General features: G+C 37.9%; 1 protein-coding gene across 1 annotated transcript in view; it reads left to right on the plus strand.

The window, feature by feature from the left end:
• SORL1 (sortilin related receptor 1) overlaps nt 1–18823 on the plus strand; it is a 198660-nt gene that overhangs the window by 124366 nt on the left and 55471 nt on the right. Inside the window, exons 22-23 of the mRNA XM_074215297.1 lie at nt 14112–14285; nt 15730–15843. Coding sequence (XP_074071398.1) covers nt 14112–14285; nt 15730–15843 — 288 coding nt within the window. The remainder of the gene's footprint in view (nt 1–14111; nt 14286–15729; nt 15844–18823) is intronic.

The following is an 18823-nucleotide window of genomic DNA, read 5'->3' on the forward strand; positions in this document are numbered from 1 at the left end:
TTTTTTAATTGATATTGTATTTTTCCAATTACATACTATGGTAGTTTTTCAGCATTCATCCATTTGTGGATTTATATGTTACACATTTTCTACCACTCTCTCTTCCTTCCCTTTTGCCCTTGATGGTGAACAGTGTGGTAAAAGTTGTACATGTCCATGTGTTTAACATATTTACATAATAGTCATTTTGTGTAAGAGGAATTAGAACTAAGGGGAAAGAAAGAAAACCATGAGATAGAAAGGAAAAACAAGAGAAGTTTTAAAAAGTGAACATGGTATACATTCAGATTCTGTGGGGTTTTTCCCCCCTCTGGAAAAACCCCTCATCCTTCATCTCTGAACTGCTGAGAGAGGAGCTCCATCCATCATAGTTGACCATCTCACAATTTTGTTGTTAATAATGTGGACAATGTTGTCTTGGTTCTGCTCCCTTCATTCAGCATCAGTTCATTTAATTCTTTCTATGCTTCTCTAAAGTCAGACCATTCATGGTTTCTTATAAAACACTAGTATTCCATAACATTCATATACCATATCTTGTTCAGCCATTCCCCAATTCATGGGCATCCCCTCAATTTCCAATTCTTTGCTGCTCAAAAAGAACCGCTATAAATATTTTTGAACATGTGAGACTTTTTCCATTTTTTATGATTTCTTTTGAATGTAGACTTAGTATTGCTATTGCTGACTCAAAGGGTATGATCAGTTTTATTGCTTTTTGGGCATAGTTCCAGATGAACTGTTATCTTTGTTAATAGACTGGCACTAGAAGGCATCAAGTAGATCTGATGTTTCACAGTTTAGACAACTTCTGGGAAGGAAGACTCAAAAGATATAGCACATCTGATGCTGTGACTGTCTTTAGATTTGGGTCAGTGCATTGGAGGAAACAAAAAAGTGAGCATTAAGAGACTGGGGTAATTCTCCTGAACCTGGGATGCTGCCATGGGTCTGATTCTTCCTCTTCAGGTGACCATATTACCTATAGGCAACTGAATTTTTGCACACTTTCCCCTGTAGACACCACTGTTCCACCCTCTTAAGTGTGCCCACTAAATAAACGACACCTCCAGAAGAGAGCAGCTTAGTTGTCAGCAGTAACTATTGATCTGGTTCTGCTGCCTACCCTGGCTTTTGTGCTAACGAAGTCTTTCTTGATTTATCTAAGTGTGAGCAATCTTTCCACCTCTCAGAATCTTTCTCATTCTTTGTTTACATCTCTTCTTTGCTTCTATCATCACATTCTATCTTGATTCATACTTAGTTATTAATATATCTTATCCTTTTTACATTGAAATTTCTTGCTAGTAGGGATAGTTTTTCAGTTTTGTATTTTCCAACAGTTCAGTGTCTTTTATACATAGAATATGATGAGGAAACTGAGGCAAACAGAGTTAAGTGACTTGGCCAAGGTCACATAGTTTGTAAGTGTCTGAAGCTGCGTTTGAACCATGAAAATAAGTTGTAGTAAATGTTTGAATTTTTTTTTAGGGTTTTTTTTTTTTTTTTTTTTGCAAGGCAATGGGGTTAAGTTGCCCAAGGCCACACAGCTAGGTAATTATTAAATGTCTGAGGCCAGATTTGAACTCAGGTACTCCTGACTCCAGGGCTGGTACTCTATCCACTGTGCCACCTAGCTGCCCCAATGTTTGGAATTCTTTAAGAGAATTATATTGTCTTTAGTAGCCTTGAAGACTTCTAATTCATCAGTTATCCAAACCAGAGTGGATGGAACAGATGGCTTTAAAAATAACCTCGCTTCTACTTGAAATACTGCCCAACTTCCTTGCTTCTTATTGAAATCTTACCCATACTTATTCAGATTTCATTTTCTACATGAAGCATTCTTTAGCCAAAAAGCATTCTTTGACAAAACTCCATCACATATTTGGCTGCATTCTTTACTCTCGTACCATAGTTATCTTTATGTATCTTAGCTCATTAAGGCCAAGGATTTATATTTCTCTGTAATCCCTCTAGGTCCTAGTATAGAATCTCAATAGACTTTTTTTTTTTTGATTTGATGACTATTTTTTGTATTTAGAAAAATGCTGAGTACCTGGTATATGCCCCATAAATTAGGAATGAATTGAGTTATTGAATGAAAATGAAAAAAATGAAAAAAAATGCTCCAGGGAAGCAGTTCATAAAAAAGGTTTAGACTAGGTGGTAACTAAAGTAATTGAAAGACTAAAACTCTAGGAGGGCCAACTCTACATTGAAGTCTCTTTATTTATCACCACCATCATTCCTGACCTTCCTGAAACTTATTAGAGATTTAATGTGCATTGAGGCCTGGAGCTAAAGAAATATAATATCTTGAACAAGTCACTGTGTCTCTTGGCTTCAGTTAACATCATCTAGTCCATCACAGGGATCTAGATGTTAGAGAATATAAGTCCTCTAGGGTCTTATTCCAGGCCTGGGAATCCACGAACATGTTTCACAATTTCACCAAAGATTAGCTCTGTTTTAGAGCACAGGGCTTAACATTTTTTAAAAACCACTGAACCCTTTGTGTGTGTGTGTGTGTGTGTGTGTGTGTGTGTGTGTATGTATATATACGTATATATTATTTTGAAATCATTGAAATTCAGTGAAATGATAAAGTTGTCTTTTATTGTACAGTTTTAGAAATCAAGCAAAAATATTCCATTACAGGAATGAAGATGAGAGTATACCTAGAAGTTAGAAGAGACAGGTTTGGATTCAGTCACCCTTCACTCAAGCTTAACATTTTAAAAAAATGTAGTGATTTGACAGCAGCTTGTAGCACCCTACTTCATTTGCAAAATACTTTCTAGAAACTGCAGCATTTCAAGGAATGACATTTGAATGACCCATTCTCCAACTCTCAAAAAATCTTTTTTTTTTTTTAAGGTTTTTGTAAGGCAGTAGGGTTAAATATCTTTTCCAAGGCCATACAGCTAGGTAATTATTAAGTGTCTGAAGCAGGATTTGAACTCAGATTCTCCTGACTCCAGGGCTGGTGCTCTATCCACTGTACCACCTAGCCACCCCTAAAATTGCTCCTTAATCTTAACTTGGATGCTATGTATTCTGTCATCAAAAGCAGAAGACTAATGAATAAATAGGAAATAATCTTTGAAATGATATTACTAGCCTTGATTCTGGGAAATATATTGTTCCCAGAGTTCATTCACAATATATCAAAAGGCAACTTTTTAATATTAAAAAATATTAAAAATATATAAGCATTAATCAGTAAATAATAAATAAAAGTTACTGAATTTTTACACAAGTTACATTCTCCAAGTTGGTGAATTCTTTAAAAATTTGGAAGCTTTTATCTTTATATCACCTTCATTACCACTACATACCTTTCTTTTTTTTTTTCCCCCCACACATAGAACAATTCCTTAAGACAGAGTAGAAAAAGAAGCCAAAAACTGGTTCATCAAAACTAACTTATACAATTACTAAGTCTAGCTGTCCTGGTAGTGCTCTACATCTATAGGCTTCTACCTCTACGAAGAAGGTTAAGTGATACATTCTTACAACTTTACTTTGGGGCCAGGTTTGACCATTGTAATTATTTTTATATAGGGTGTGTGTGTGTGTATTATATAATTTTTATATATTATTTTAAAATTATAATTATTTTATCATTTTTCCCATTTACTTAATTATAGACATGTATGTAATTTATCTTGTTCTGTTTATCTCATCTTGTATCAGTCCATATAAATTTTCCTATGTTGTTATCTTTGCCAGTTTGTTGGATGTGAGGTAAATTCTCAGAGTAGTTTTGATATGCATTTCTCTTATTATTAGTGATTTGGAATAGTCTTTCATATGGTTTTTAATAGCATGTAGTTCTTTCCCTATGAGGGGCACTGTGTTATAGTAGAGATAGATAGAGAGCTAGCTTCAGAACCAGGAAGACCTGAGTTCAGGTCCTATCTCTGACACCATGTCTCATGATCTCTTAGGTGGTTTAGGCAACCCTTTAAGACTAAGTTGAAAGGTGATGACTTGTTTTGATAGGAGGAATTTTCCTCATTCAGAAGTTGCATGGACTAGGTCTAACCCCTATTCTTATTCATATCTATTTAACATTTACTCATTTTGAAATTGGCTCTTACATTATATTAGTTTTATATATTAATTTTCATATACTTACATGAAATTTTAAATTAGTTTTCATATATCTTTAATATATTATCAAATAATGCAGAAGATTTTTCTTTTCCAATTACCTTCTCATCCTGATTGTGTTGGTTTTATTCATGGAAAACATTTTATTTTATATAAAGAAAATTATTTTATCTTTTGTGATCACACCTTGAGCTTTTGGTTAAGAATTCTTAAGAAGAATTTCTAGTGCAAAAGATAATTGTTTTGGTTCTCTTCTGATTGTTTTAATGTTATGACTTTGACTCTTCAGGTCATATGAATCTTTTGAGTTTATTGTTATATATATAGAGTAAGCTGTTGGTTTAAACTTATTTTTGCCAAATTCCAATTCAAGTATTCATTATAATTCTTGTGAAATAGGGCCTTCTGGAAGCAATTTATGTTCTTGAATTAATTGAGCTCTATTAGTGAGTTCACCTGTTTTTTATTCTTCTTTAGTTAGTATATACAACTGATCTAGTTTTAAAATTTATTAACTGAACTAAGTAGTTGTGATTACAACTTTGAGTATAATTGAAGGTCTGGGAGTGCTGTTCTCACATCATTTGTATTTGGTCATTAGTTTCTTTGAGAGTCTGGATATTCTCTTTCTCCAAATGAAATTATTTGTTATTTTGCTTCCATCCCTTTCTAATTTGTAATGTTTTAGATCTGTAAATTAATTTAGTTGGCATTGTAATTTTGTTATATTGAACACTGAATATTGTTTATTTATTTCTTTAAATTATATTTTTTAATTGTATTTATACAAGTCTTGAGTGTGCTTTGGTAGATTATCTCCTAGATATATTGTACATTTTATAATTATTTTGAGTGAGACTCCCCTTTATATTAGGTATTTCTGGATTTTATTATTGTTATATAGAAATGTTATTGATTTTTATGGGTTTATTTTGTAATCTGCTACTTTATTGGAGATAACTGATTCAGTTATTTTTTTTTTTTTGATTTTTGTTTTTAGCATTTTCTAAGTAAACCATCAGTTTTCCAGCAATTAGGGATAATTTTATGTCCTCTTTTACTATGTTTATTCTTTTAATTTTCCTGTTTTATTATTATCACTGACATTTCTACAACTATGTCATATAAGTGAGAATAGGAATATCCTTGCTTTATACCTTTATACCTTTATACCTACCTATTGAGAAGACTTGTAATGTTTTTCCTCACTGCACATAATATTAGGTTTTGGTTTTAGTTGTTTTGCTGCCATTAAAAAAATGTCCTCTGCCTGCATTGTAGGGCCCAGAGAAGTTAAAGTGACAGGTCTAAGGTCACGCTTTCTGTAATGCTGTGACCTTGGGCAAGTCACTTAACTTCTTTGGCCTGAGTTTCCACAGCTGAAAAATAGGGATAATAATACTTGTAAAACCTATTTCAAAAGATTGTAAGAAAAGTGCATTGTAAGCTTTAAAGTATTATGTGAATATAAACTATTAAATCCTAAATTGAGGAAAAAAGGCTGCCACTTCTCAATGCAATCCCCTCTGGGAATCCTGGCAGACTTTGAAGATCCGTCATGCAACTGGCCACCATCCTGGGAACAAGGCAGGTAAGGCTTTGAGATCTATCAGTAGTAGATCTTGAAATACTGGGTGCTCATTGGGGCCCTGAATGAAAAGTGCCTTTTCTTACTTGACTTCCATAGGGCCCAGAATGTTAGACTTAGAAGGAATTTTAGGATTCAGCTAGTCCAGATTTTTCTGTTTAATGGATAAGGAAAATGAGACCTTGAGAGTTGGACTGCCCTGGTCATGGTCATGAAGCTGTTAAGTGGAAGAGCCATTTATTTCAGTCCCAAGCCTTCCGTGATATCTTAGAGATAGCTAAGTGGCCCAATGGATAGAGTACAGAATTCAGGTGAGGAAGACCTATGTTCAGATTCTGCCCCAGACACTTACTAGCTGTGTGAACCTGGGAAGGTTGCTTAATCTCTGCCTGCCTCAGTTTCCTCATTTGTAAAATAGGGATGATAGTAGCCCCTACTTTACAAGGTTGTTGTGAGGAGCACATAAACCAAACCAAAGCACTATATAAATGCTGTTATCATTATTTTTATCACAACTCCCAATTCAGTCTTCTTTTTACTACATCATCCTCTCTTACTTTGACATTTGTTTGTCCTTGAACAAATTATTGATTCAGGAGGGAAAAAGCAGGGTAGATACTCCAGAGAGCAAATCTCTATATCTCTATTAAAAAATTTCCCCCAGTCTCTCAAGATTAAATATGATCTCAGGTCTGCTGTACTCGCCAAACTCTTATATAGTTAGTTCCTGGTTTGGCCTTGGAGATGACTATAGGCTTAGGAAAAAGCGGAATTGAAAGGATGAGGACAACAGTGCCATACTTTGACTTCGCATGTTACACTTTTCAAATGTACCCACACTCAGTAGCTTATAAGTGCATTGACCTGAAAGGAACCTTCAAAGACTTGTTTTGTTCAGAACAATTTCCATTGAGCCCATTAAACCCTGTATCTGAAGGACATTTGAAGACTCTAGACAGCCATACCATGTTTCATGGTATACTGGCTTCATCATTGTGGTAGAGACCTGCATTAAGAGCTAGTAGGCCAGGGGTGGCTGGGTGGTGAAGTAGATAGAGCACCAGCCTTGGAGTCAGGAGTACCAGAGTTCAAATCGGGCCTCAGACACTTAACACTTACCTAGCTGCATGGCCTTGGGCAAGCCACTTAATCCCATTTGTCTTGCAAAAACCTTAAAAAAAAAAAAAGAACTAGTAGGCTTGTCCCCTCATTAGGGGCACCATGAATGTTCCCTCAGAGAGCTTTTTGGGGTATATAAAAGATTAATTCCTAATAACAATGATGATAATAATAAAATAATTGTTAGTATTTATAAGGAACTTTATAGTTTGCAAAGTAACACTCATTTGATCTTCACCACAAACTGATGAAGTGAATGCTATTATTAACTTCATTTTACAGTTAAGGAAGTTAAATGACAAGTTAATAAGAATTGAAAGCAGAATTTGAGCTCAAATCTTCCTGATTTCAAGGCTCACACCTGTCTACTGCAACACCTAGCTGCCTCTGTAGTCCTTGTCCATAGTGAATTTTGTAAAAGAAACTGGGCAGCTAGGTGGTGCAGTGGATAGAGCACCCGCCCTGGAGCCAGGAGTACCTGGGTTCAAATCTGGCCTCAGACACTTAGTAATTACCTAGCTGTGTGGCCTTGGGCAAGCCACTTAACCCTATTTGCCTTGCAAAAACCTAAAAAAAAAATAAGAAAGAAACTGGTCTTTGCTTCATTCTCAGATTATTCAGTTATCCTTTTTCCTACCTCACCTCTGCTGTTTAGAATTCCTGTCATCCTTTAAGACTCAACTGAAATGCCACCTTCTGCAGGAGACCTTACAATCTCCCCAGGTGTTAGTGCCTTTACCTTCAAAGTCACCTTCCATCTATTCTGTTTTTTCATGTTATCTCCTCCATTAGAATGTAAGCTTCTGGATGACAAGGACTATTTAGTTTATTCTTTGTAAGTGCAGAATAAATACTTAATGACTGAATGATCTCCCTTTACTTTTCTGACCCTCACAGTTCCCTCTACTGGGTAATATAATCTGTTTCCCCAATAATATACTTATCCTTTTTGATTTTTTTTTAGATGGGAGAAATTCATCTTTTGTGATATTCTTGATAGAAAAGCTACAGGCCCATTTATGGGTATGGAAAAGTTAACAAACAATGAGAAATTTACCTTGAAACTTCATTCTTTCTTTAAAAATCAGACATGCTATGAAAAACACGGACTCTGGAAGGCCATCACAGGGGTTATCCTGACTACTCCAGAGAGGGCAGCCATGTCCAGTTGCTGACTCAGAAGTCATCAGGAACTGAGGCATGGAAGAGGAGAAAAGGGAAAACTCATCAGGGTCCTTACTGGGGCCTGCGACCCATCGCTGAGGCCTGTGACCCATGGCTCCAAATCTTACTTAACCTTTGGCTTCAGCCTGGCTCAGAAAGGGGCAGGAGAGCAAGTGCCCTCGGGTGACCCCAGGTCATGGTGTTGGAGACATCTCCTAATTGGCACAGATTGTTCCCCTCCTGCACACAGAGAGGACTTGGTGCTCAGAACCTCGGGAGTTTTTTACTTCCAAAGCTCTGGGGTACATTTGGTGGAAACCACTCATGCTTGATAACATACCAGGGACTGTCTCTAGTGCTCATTTCACAGGGTCTTTGAGAGAGACAAAACAACAAACAACTTCCTGTTGATCTTTTGGGGACATGGTTGGATGCTGCTTCTTAATTCAGTTTCCTTCTGACATGGGATGTCAGCACCACCTTCCCAGTGAGAGCAGTAGAATCCAGAGAGTCTGTCTCATCCACAAAAGCAAATTTTCCCTTTCACAAGTAAATGTTCAAAAAGCTATGTTTGATGAGCTTTTGGCAGATAGGCTCTTGGATGCCCTTGTTCAGATGAAGTCTGTGGTCTTTGACTCTGTACGTCTGATGACCTCATCTACAAAGCTCCAGTCCTGCTCCAATACCTTATTCTAGTGTGATCTAAAAAAAAGGCTGCCAAGTGAACTGGTAGAATGTGCTTCTAGCAGGAGGAAGCTGCATTTCTCACCTTGGGTGTGATTTCTTCTTTATGCTGGAGAAAGCAGACTTGAATTACACTAAGGCAGCAGTTTTCCCACTCTTGGGAGACTGGAGGAAGGTGGCTCTGAGATCCTTTGAGGGAGGGCCTGCATGGTCAGATCCTAACTTCATAATAATACTAAGATGTTTTAATTTCTAATATGATAAATACTGATAGTTATTATGAACAGAACTCTGGAGGTAGGTATCTTAATAATTTTGGAATTATTTACAAAAGGGATTGGACTACATTTTATAACTGCTACAGAAGGTGATTGTTTGTGTGTGAGGAGTAGATAGGAGGGGGATGCTGGGATGATGTCCAGACACCTGGGTTAACAGTTGAACTGTAAATTCAGAAAGTGTAAAGGTGTCAGTGTGTGTATCTATCCCATGCAAACTCCCTCAGCAATCTTTCTTTGATTAGCACCATAAATGATCATATTCATTTTGGGGAGTCCAAAGACCAGGGACTTCATCTGACTCCCAGAGATTCAGGACTCTGAGTGTTATTTGGCCATTGCCTTTCATAAACTCTGATTTAATGTCAAGAGGTTAGATCGGTCATGTTGGTAGCTGACTTTTGATCCTTGCAGCTGGGTAGCTGAGATGGGTAGTATAGTTATTATTAGCCCCATTTTTTGGACATGTAAACTGAGGTTCAATTAGCTGAGATGTGACTCATGTCAAAGGTGGGACTATAACCTGCTTTTCTCATTGTTCCATTATGGTGCGGTTTATCTTGAATATCAGTTTCTTCCCAGAGATATTTGATATAACCCCTCCATTGATAACTTCCTTTCTTAATTTGCATTAATTCTGTTCTTGAAAAAGCTTTTCATTTCATAGTCTAAGCCTGAATAGAGCCTCCTTCTTTATCGTCTCTGATAAGTAGCAACTTGACCTCAACTTGAGGTGGTCATATCTACTAGTGTTGGATAATTCATAACTTTCTGAGGTAGCTCAATCTTTTTTTGGGGTAGTTTTGATTTTAAGGAAATGTCTCAATTTAAATCAATCCTCAATCTGCCTTTCTCACCCATTCATCTTTATTCTACCCTCTGGAGTCAAGTAGGGCATGACTGTTTCCTATATATAGCCTTTCAGATCTTTAAAGACAGCTGTCCTAACCTTCCCTAGGTCTTCTCTTTTCAAAGCTAAACAACCCTGTTTTCGGAGTGATCCTTACTCCTAAGGGAGTGCAAGTTTGAAATCCCCTTATGATTCTCTCTCCCTTGGACCTGCTTCTGCTCATCAGAATCCTGATGAAAACAAATCCCAGAACTGCACAAAAATGGCTGATAAGAGCAGAAGATAACAATATTTCCACCTCTTTCATCCCTAATAGCCCAAGATTGTATTAATTTTTTTTAAGTTTGATACCTATTTAACTTGGTACAGATTCTTAATTTTGAGCTGATAGCTTTTAGTGTTATCAGTTCATTTTCATATTATCTGAATGTACCAATTCCCCTTTTTTAAAAATTAAAATTTATCTTTTTTCAGTGACCAAAAATTTTAATTTCCCTTATATTATTTCTCTTCCTGTTGAAAAACAAAGCAAAACTAAGCAAAACAAATTCTTTCATTGGCCATGTTCAAGAAGTATGTGTTTCAGTTTGCATCCTGAATCCTTCATCTTTCAGTTCTCTGGAATCCTGGAAGATGCTCAGAACAATGAATGGCCTGCTCCCCAGCTCCTCCCTGAGGTCATGGTAGGAAAATTCATCTTTTAAATTCTGAGCTAAGCCTCATGTGGTCAAAACATTGCAATCAGTTGATCAACCAACACACATTTACTTAGCACCAACAGAGCCCTGTGCTAGGAAATGAGGATAAAAAGAAAAAAAAAATAGATGTGTCCCTGGCTTCAAGTTGCTCACATGCCATTATGACAGTCCAGGAGAGCTCAGAAAGATCTTGTTTAGTATACCAGGGAAGTCATCCCTTTCTGCTCAGATTTCTTATATAAGGACCTTTCCTTAAACCAAAATCACTCTCATTCTTTGGCAAACCATAGGTTGTCATTGTTTGGGCCCTGATTGGCTTAGAATGAATGTAAATAGCAATTGTTTCCTTTTTTGGCCAGAAACTCTGAGTCTTCCCCTCCCAGATTGATTTTTTTTTTTTTTACTAAATAAAAGAGACCATTCTCTGCCTCATTTCTTACATAGCCTTAATCTCTGAATGGACCTGCTTCAGTCAAATAGGTCCGTTAGCTTAAAGAAGCCAAGGTCTCTCATGGTATTCAGGGCCATCTCTAGTGAACCTGATTCATATTGGTTAGGGAACCCCAAAGACTCCAGGGGAGAGATTAAGGCTGGTGTGACTTTGCATAGCCCTCCCTCACTTAAACCCATCACCTGCTTGTCAAGGCATCATCTCCCTGATGTCATGGTCCTCTTTGAAAATGAAGGACAAACAGCAACGTCAAAGATCTCCTAGCTTAAATGATTTTCCTATTGCCAGAACTCTATTCCTGATGGAGGCTAGAGGCAATACTGTCTTTCTCTAGTCACTACTCTAAGCAGTTAGAATATAGCCAGAGGTGATCTGTGTTGCCATCCTGAAATAAATAAGCAGACAACCTTCTGATGCCAGTCAACCTGTTCTGGGACCCTTCTGGTTTCCTGACACACAGAAGCTGCTAGTTTGCTTATATAGCTTGTCTTCTTTCAGAATCATTTACCATTCATAGGATCAAAGCCTGGTCTGCTGCTTCTTTGAGAGGCATCAAAAACAGTGCGTAATCCTTAATAAAAGGATCTGAGTTTGGGTCTTCATTGACTGGCTCTTGCTATCTGTGTGTCAGTGGGCAGGTGACTCTTGGGCCTCTATCTTCTGCCATGATCTGAGTTTGAATTTGGGTTCTATGACCTTATGCAAATCATTTAAAGTATCTGTGCCTCAGTTTCCTCAGCTGTAAAATGAACTAGATCTCTAAGGTTCCTTCTCTAATTCTTTGTTTTTAAGACAATGTTAGCACAAGATGCACAGTCTTAGGCATCAATGGCTGCATTAGCCTGGTCTTCACACATTTCAGCAGTCTGGGCTTTGCTATCAGTCAAATTCATCATCAGGGTCTATTATGGGAATCCAAAGTCTCCTGGTGTTGTGACAAGTATAGAAGTATTGCTTTTTGAATCTTCTACCAGTGTCTAATAAACACTTCATTTAATGCACGTGGATATTTGATGTGTGGACATGGTATGAATTTAGAGTAGCAATTTTTTTTTAAAGACACATATCATAACTTCTCCATTGAGATGAATGTTGCTCCTTCAATGCCTTTACCTTGGGAGACTACATATATTTCAAATTCTGATGTTATTGTTTTAACAGCAAACTAATCAAAATATCAAGTTCATGTCTTTGTGCTCCTATTTCATGTCATTATTTATTTTGTTGCTTTTCAAACAGGTATCATTTTAGAGCTGTGTCAATTCCCCATCTTTGGTTGATGAAGTTAATGATACTGACTACCATTAATTTGACCATTATTTTATAGTTAGTTTTTCATTTGCCCTGTTTGTTCTCATTCTTTTTTTCTCAGCTGCTCTACTAACAAGTGGCATGTGTACATGAAAAGATTGTGTAGAAAGAAATATGCAGTCATGTCAAAATGGCCCATGTGGGAATCCAATCCATATCATTGACTTCTCCAGGACACCCTTTCCCTCCTCCTCTTGGGCATTGTGCTTTCTAAGTAACTGGAAATTCTACTCAAGCAATAGACTAATTTGTAGTTGCCTAAAACACTTTGAGCTGTGGCTTTCATCTTATTGGTCTCATCTATTCCCTAAATGGTTTGTGTTTCCTATTTTTGGATAACAATTATTAATCCTGAAATATCAATTATTTCATGTTTAATAGCATGATGCTGTCTTTTGATGGAAGCAACACTGATCCACTGCTGTTTCACCTTTTCTTCTTTTTTTTTTAACCAATTAAAACTCCAAAATGAAATGCCATCATATTCACAAGATACCAGAACCTTGTTACTGTTAGCAGGTTACTGTTTAAGCCTGCTGTACCATCATGTATCTCACATGCTTACCATTTCATCTGGGGCTGAATCTCAAGCCTTTGCAATTTGGGCTTGTATAAATCCGTGGAGACCAGCTTCCCGTGTCTTTATGTGCAGGGGGAAAAGAGGGGTGCCGTGTCTATGTTAGTGATGTCAAGAAGTGCCTACCTCCCACTTCCCCATGTCTAAGGTCTACTGACATAGTTACATGGGTAAGCTGACAATTACTAGCCATTGTAACCCTAGACAAATTATTTAATGTGCCTTACTGTTGTCATTTCTAAAATGGGATTATAATATTACTAACCACCAGTCTCATAAGATTATTTTGGATGAAAGTGCTTTGTAAATTTTAAATTGCTAAGTACTATGATATATTATTATTTCTAAGTTGGGCTGTAGGAAAATAAGTGGGTGCTAAATAGCAGAGGGTTCCTCCCACCTTTTGTATTTTGGAAATAACAACAGTAATAATAGGTCACTTTCTACAGAGATAAGCACTAAAAAAACCAAGAATATAGAAAAGATAAGCACTACTATTTATCTCTGTTTACAGATGAGGAAACTGAGGCATGGAGAAATTAGATGAATGCCCAGCTAGTAAGTTTTTGAGGCAAGATGCAGATTTAGGCCTTCTTGAATTTGGCCTGGTCTTCTATGTCTTTGTTTTGTACTTTTGCACTTTATCCCTTCCACATCATGAGTTCCCTTATTGTGGTTTCAAAATATAATGAATCAGTCTAATAAATTAAATGGGAAATTTTGGGGAGTTTTACAGAAACTGTAGACAGCATGTAAAGGCTAGCAGATAACACAGAAAGTTTAGAAATGCTTAAAATATTTGTATATTATTGCATAATATTGTCATAATTTATCTTTTAATGCTATAATAATTTTGACTCCTTCTCTGGTATGAAAGGAGGACCAGAAAGTTTTATGTGGACTTTCTAGATAATGGGGGTTTTGCACCTCTAACCCTAGAGAAGTTTTTTCATTTACCAGTGAAAGATATTTTGTATGCTTCATTTAGACTAGAAATTGCTTAATTATATTAGCAAGGGTTTACTTGAATTGAAAGCCTGGCAGCCCAGTATAATGCAAAGAAGACTGAAGAGAAGGTGGATGACTTAGATTCTAGTTCTGCTACTTTTTACCTCTCAGATCTGCCAAATGAGGGGGTTGGGCTTCACCTTGTATTACTGTGATCACTCCTGTCTGAGCAGGACTTGGGAGATCCAGGGGACCCCAGATCCCATTCATCACACAGTTTCATTTAATAACCTACCACATTGCTGCCTCTTTTCCTCCACCCAGGAAACAATGCCTGTGTACCCAAGCCCTGCAACCTCCTGTGTTTGCCTAAAGCCAACCACAGTAAGAGTTGCAAGTGTCCAGAGGGGGTTTCTAGCAGTGTCCTTCCATCTGGGGAATTAAGGTGTGACTGTCCACGAGGCTATGAGCTGAAGAATAATACCTGTGTCAAAGAAGGTAAAGCTCCCTTTGTATTTTTGTTGGTCTGGATCTCTTCTTTTCCTCCCCCCCCAAAAAAATCTTTTCCTTTGTTCTTGAAAACCATCTCAGAGCAAATCTCAATGTCCAAATCTACTGTTCTTATCTCCTACTTTTAACCTGGAGCTGTTGACCCCCCAAAATGAAGCCCTGCTGTCAAATATTGTGCTTTATTGTTTAATGTCAGAATTAGGCTTCTTATTTTTGCATTTTGATTCCTGACCTTTTTAACCATTCCTTCCCCAAATCTGAGGCTAGATTATACCAGTCCAGCTTCAAACAATGAATCTTACCTGACGGCTATCTCAGACAACTCTTTTTCACTCCAGATTCCCTACAGTGCCATTGTCAGTTTACAAAAGACTTCCAAGATCCAAGCACACTGTGGACTTTGCTTCATATTGAGTTTCAACCTATGAGTCTCTAGTTCAGACTCCACCCCCATCTCTCAACCTCTTATCCCCCCTTTTGTTGCCATGACAATGAGCTGAACCACCAGGTGACCAATCCTATTCCTGATGGGTCCATGTTGATGTCCAAAATTCCTCCTTTGCATTTGCCGCAGGTGGTGTTTTCTTTGTAATCATATGCTCCCCTCTCTCAGCAGTCTTACAGACTGGGCAGCTAAATATACAATGGCAGTGCTTTAGACTCCTAAGAAAAATAAATAGAAAAAAAAGACAAATTTTTCCCCATGGAAAAAGAGCACATATTCTTAAGTACTATATGACAGCTCAGAGTTATTTGAAATTTAATAGTCAGAATCAGTATCACATTTGGGGAGTAAGAAATGTGGTTTCAGTGTCTGTTATTTGAACCTAACCTGGCCATTGAAAGACAAAGATCTCCATGTGTTGCCTTAGCTCAATTTCTTTTTAAAAAAATTTTGTTTTTTTTCTGTATGGGAAGTAAAGAATACTTGTCTTATTAAAACAAAGTCATATAAGATAAATAATAATTTCAAATAAATAATAAATTTCAAAAATCCCTGTGAAAAAAGCCAAATAATTTAGTAAGATAATAAATTGAATTTTTTTTCCTAAATATAGAATGGTCTGGTTCCCCATTAAAATGTTAAAATAATAATCTGTGAATAATCTTTCCCAGTATTATTATAGGGGACTGGGTTTTCCTTTATCCCACTGACCAGTGAACCTCCATCCTTGTTGGTCATTTCCAGAGTTCCTGTACCCTTTCTTTGGTTTCTTTCTTTGTTTTTGCTTTTCTTTAAGAAGAAGTAAGGAAAAAATATCTCCTGCCCACTGTGGATGTCTTTTCCTGCCCTTCCCCGATATCTATGCTGGTCCTGAGGTAAAGATGAGAAAGTAAAAACCCCAAAGACTCATGGTTCTGTGTACTCAACAGTAGTGATGACTATGATGTTTGTTTGTTTCCCTACCTCTCACCTTCCCTGATTGGTTAGAAAACACCTGCCTCCGCAATCAATATCGCTGCAGCAATGGGAATTGCATCAACAGCATTTGGTGGTGTGACTATGACAATGACTGTGGGGACATGAGCGACGAGAGGAATTGCCGTGAGTCCCCTGGCTGGGTTGGGTGGTCGGGTTTCCCATCTTTTTATGGGGTCAACTTTCCATAGGATGTGGGTTAGTTTCTTTAGGCTTGCAATTCAGCTTGTGTATCCCAGGTAGTGAGGAGTGTGCTTTTCAGGTAATTGTTGAGTCTGCTGTCAGTCACCAAGCCTTCATTAGACACCTAGTGGCAAGAGCAGGATATACAACAAAATTCAAAAGCATTTGACTTTAAGGAGTAGACATCTTTTCCACATAGATAACTACCTAGATTATCTATGCAGTCAGTGAAGGTGAAGCAGATAATTTGGATGGGGAGGGAAAGAAGAATGAAATGTTAATGTTTCCTCATTCAGTTATGCCTTTTGTACAGAAATCTAGTATTGTTAAAATTATAGCAAATTACTACCTTATTCGAGGAGTTGTACATAACTTGAGTACAGTATAACTGAAACTTCACCATAGGCATTACAGGGTAAGACTGTCTATTATATCTAGTTTTGAGACTTTTGGGGAGTACTAATCTCTCTGGGGTCTCATTTCCTCCTTTGTAAAATGAGGATGTTAAATGAAGACTTAGGGGTCAACTTCATTTAAGTCTTCTCACAGCTTCAGAATTATTTGTTTCTTTGTAGCAAGTTTATACAAAGATATGACTTCCTTAGTGCAGACAGCATTATTGGCCATTGTTTAAATCAAAGTTTAATAGTTTATAGTTTATCAAGGGAGATGTGTGCCCATTTTTCATGTTTTTCTAATAGTTGACCTTTTGCAGTCCAAATTAATTTTTTTTTCCCAATTTCACCTCATGAGCTTTTATTTATCTCACTTAGCAACAACCTGACGTGTTTTAGATGTTCGTCTGGTCATTTATGGCTGTTTTCTTTATTGCATGCTATGTATGTAACCTACTGATCTATTAGCCACTCTTTGCAGTTAGGCTCATTACAGAGGGTGAGATATTAAATCATGCATTCCATGAGATGCTACATATGCTTTTGGGGGGAGGGGGGGGGTTTAATCTTAAGACCATTTGCCAAAATCTTGGTCTCAGTGGATGTTTCAAAAAAAAAGTAGAGTTGGGAAAAATAGGTAAAGAGTAACAAAATTGAATCTCAGTCCTAGTTTATTTTCTATAGTTAAGGGAAAGGCATGAATGTTCAAAAGATCAAAACTATGCGTATTAGATTTGAATCTTCTTATCTTTGCTGTCACTTCAACCATTTTGCAAGCAGATATTTTTAGATTGGCATTTGTGTGAAAGGCAGAGACTAGATAGAGAGCTGACCTTGGAACCAGAAAATCCAAGAAGATATGTGGCAGAAAAGGTGTTGACCAGCATTGGTAGAGAGAACTTCCTTGTGTGGCAGTCCCCTAGGCTAATGAAACCACAGATCTGGTCACTGTCCTTATAAAAGATGGGACTGGCTCTGACCTTCTGTTTAGGTTGAGATGCCATATCCCAATAGGCCTTCTTGCTAGGGAACAAGAGCCCCCCCCCCCCCCCCCCGGGGGGGGGGGAACAGGACTGAGACTTCCTTATCAGGAAATGATAGCCCTCTGCTCTTCTCAATTTGAAACTACAATTAGTTGAAACCAGGGAAGTGAGAAGTAACTGGAAGGTGAGAAGATGAATGAAGCAAAGTTTAGAAAGTGATGCCTGGAAACCAAGATACTGCTATCTCTGCCTCCCATGGATGGCATTCCTCATCAGGATAGTGATGCTTATCATGATGGAGCAGAGCCAGTGTTTTGTTGACAAATGGGAAGAACCCTGGCTTGCTCAAACAGCTGGTGCCTTTGTGTTCTCTTGGTTATTCAGTGTGATGGTGAGAAGGCAGCTGAGGGCCGTTGCAGAGGGAGCCAGGGAGGATGCTCCAGGAGATGGCCTCCCCTCTCAGACATGTTCTCTCAGCAAGAAGGGGCCAGGATCATCTCCTTCTCTCCTGTCATTTTTGTACTCAGGCTGTCTCCCGCTCATATCTCAATTACAGAGAAGTGAGGAAATCCCAGATCAGACTACCAACACATCTACCCCTCTGGCTTCTCCATAGACCCTGCCCACTGCCACTCTGGTGGGTGCTCACAGGGCAGCCTCCAGCATGAACTAGCAGCTCCTGGCTCTCTGGGCCCTTGGACCAGGAGCTCGAATTGGAGCAAGTCTCAGCTCTTTGGTGGATGGGTGTGTGCTTGTGTACCAGCTTGTTCTCTTGTAGAGTATGCACACCATCATTGCAAGTGGCTTTTGAGTCTTTGTATTCCCAGTGCTTGGCAGATAGTAGGCACTTTAAAAAGTCTTGTTCATGGCCTTAGAGAGGTAGTGAAGTTTAGTAGAATTTACAGTCAGAAGAGTGAGAGTTCAAATTCCAACCCTGTCACTTCCTCCCTCTGTGACCTCAGGGAAATAATTGACCTGTTCTGAGCTTCATTTTTTTTTTAATCTATAAAATGGGAGTTGGAGTCTCAGTCAATCAACAAGTATTTATGACTGTGTAAGAGGCTAAATAGTAGGCATGCAAATATAAAAAAAGTGAAGCAAACCTTTCCCTCAGTGAACAGTCTACTGGGGAGACAAGTACAAATATGAATGTGGGACATAATAAATATAATGAGAATAAACACATCAGTTAGAGGAGGGGCACTGGCAATGAAGAGGGAATCAGAAATCAACTTAATGCAGAAAGTGGTATTTGATATGCATCTCGAAGGAAGAGAAGACATCTCCAAAGTGGAATGCGCCAGGTCCAGGAATGGTCAGAGCAAAGTTCTTGAGAGAGGAAAGAAGCTGTGTGTCAGGAGTACAAGAGCCATTTGGATTGGATGGAATAATATAAGAAGGGGAGTGATAGTCGGTCAATAAGTCTGGAAGGGTAGATGGGACAGGTTACGAACAGCTTTAAAGACCAACTGGAGAAGTCTATATTTATCTTAGAGGTAGCAAGAAAGGAATTTATTGAGTAGAGGAGTCAAGTGATAAGATCTG

Source organism: Macrotis lagotis, chromosome 1, assembly GCF_037893015.1.
Source record: "Macrotis lagotis isolate mMagLag1 chromosome 1, bilby.v1.9.chrom.fasta, whole genome shotgun sequence".
In the NCBI taxonomy this organism is placed as follows: domain Eukaryota; kingdom Metazoa; phylum Chordata; class Mammalia; order Peramelemorphia; family Peramelidae; genus Macrotis; species Macrotis lagotis.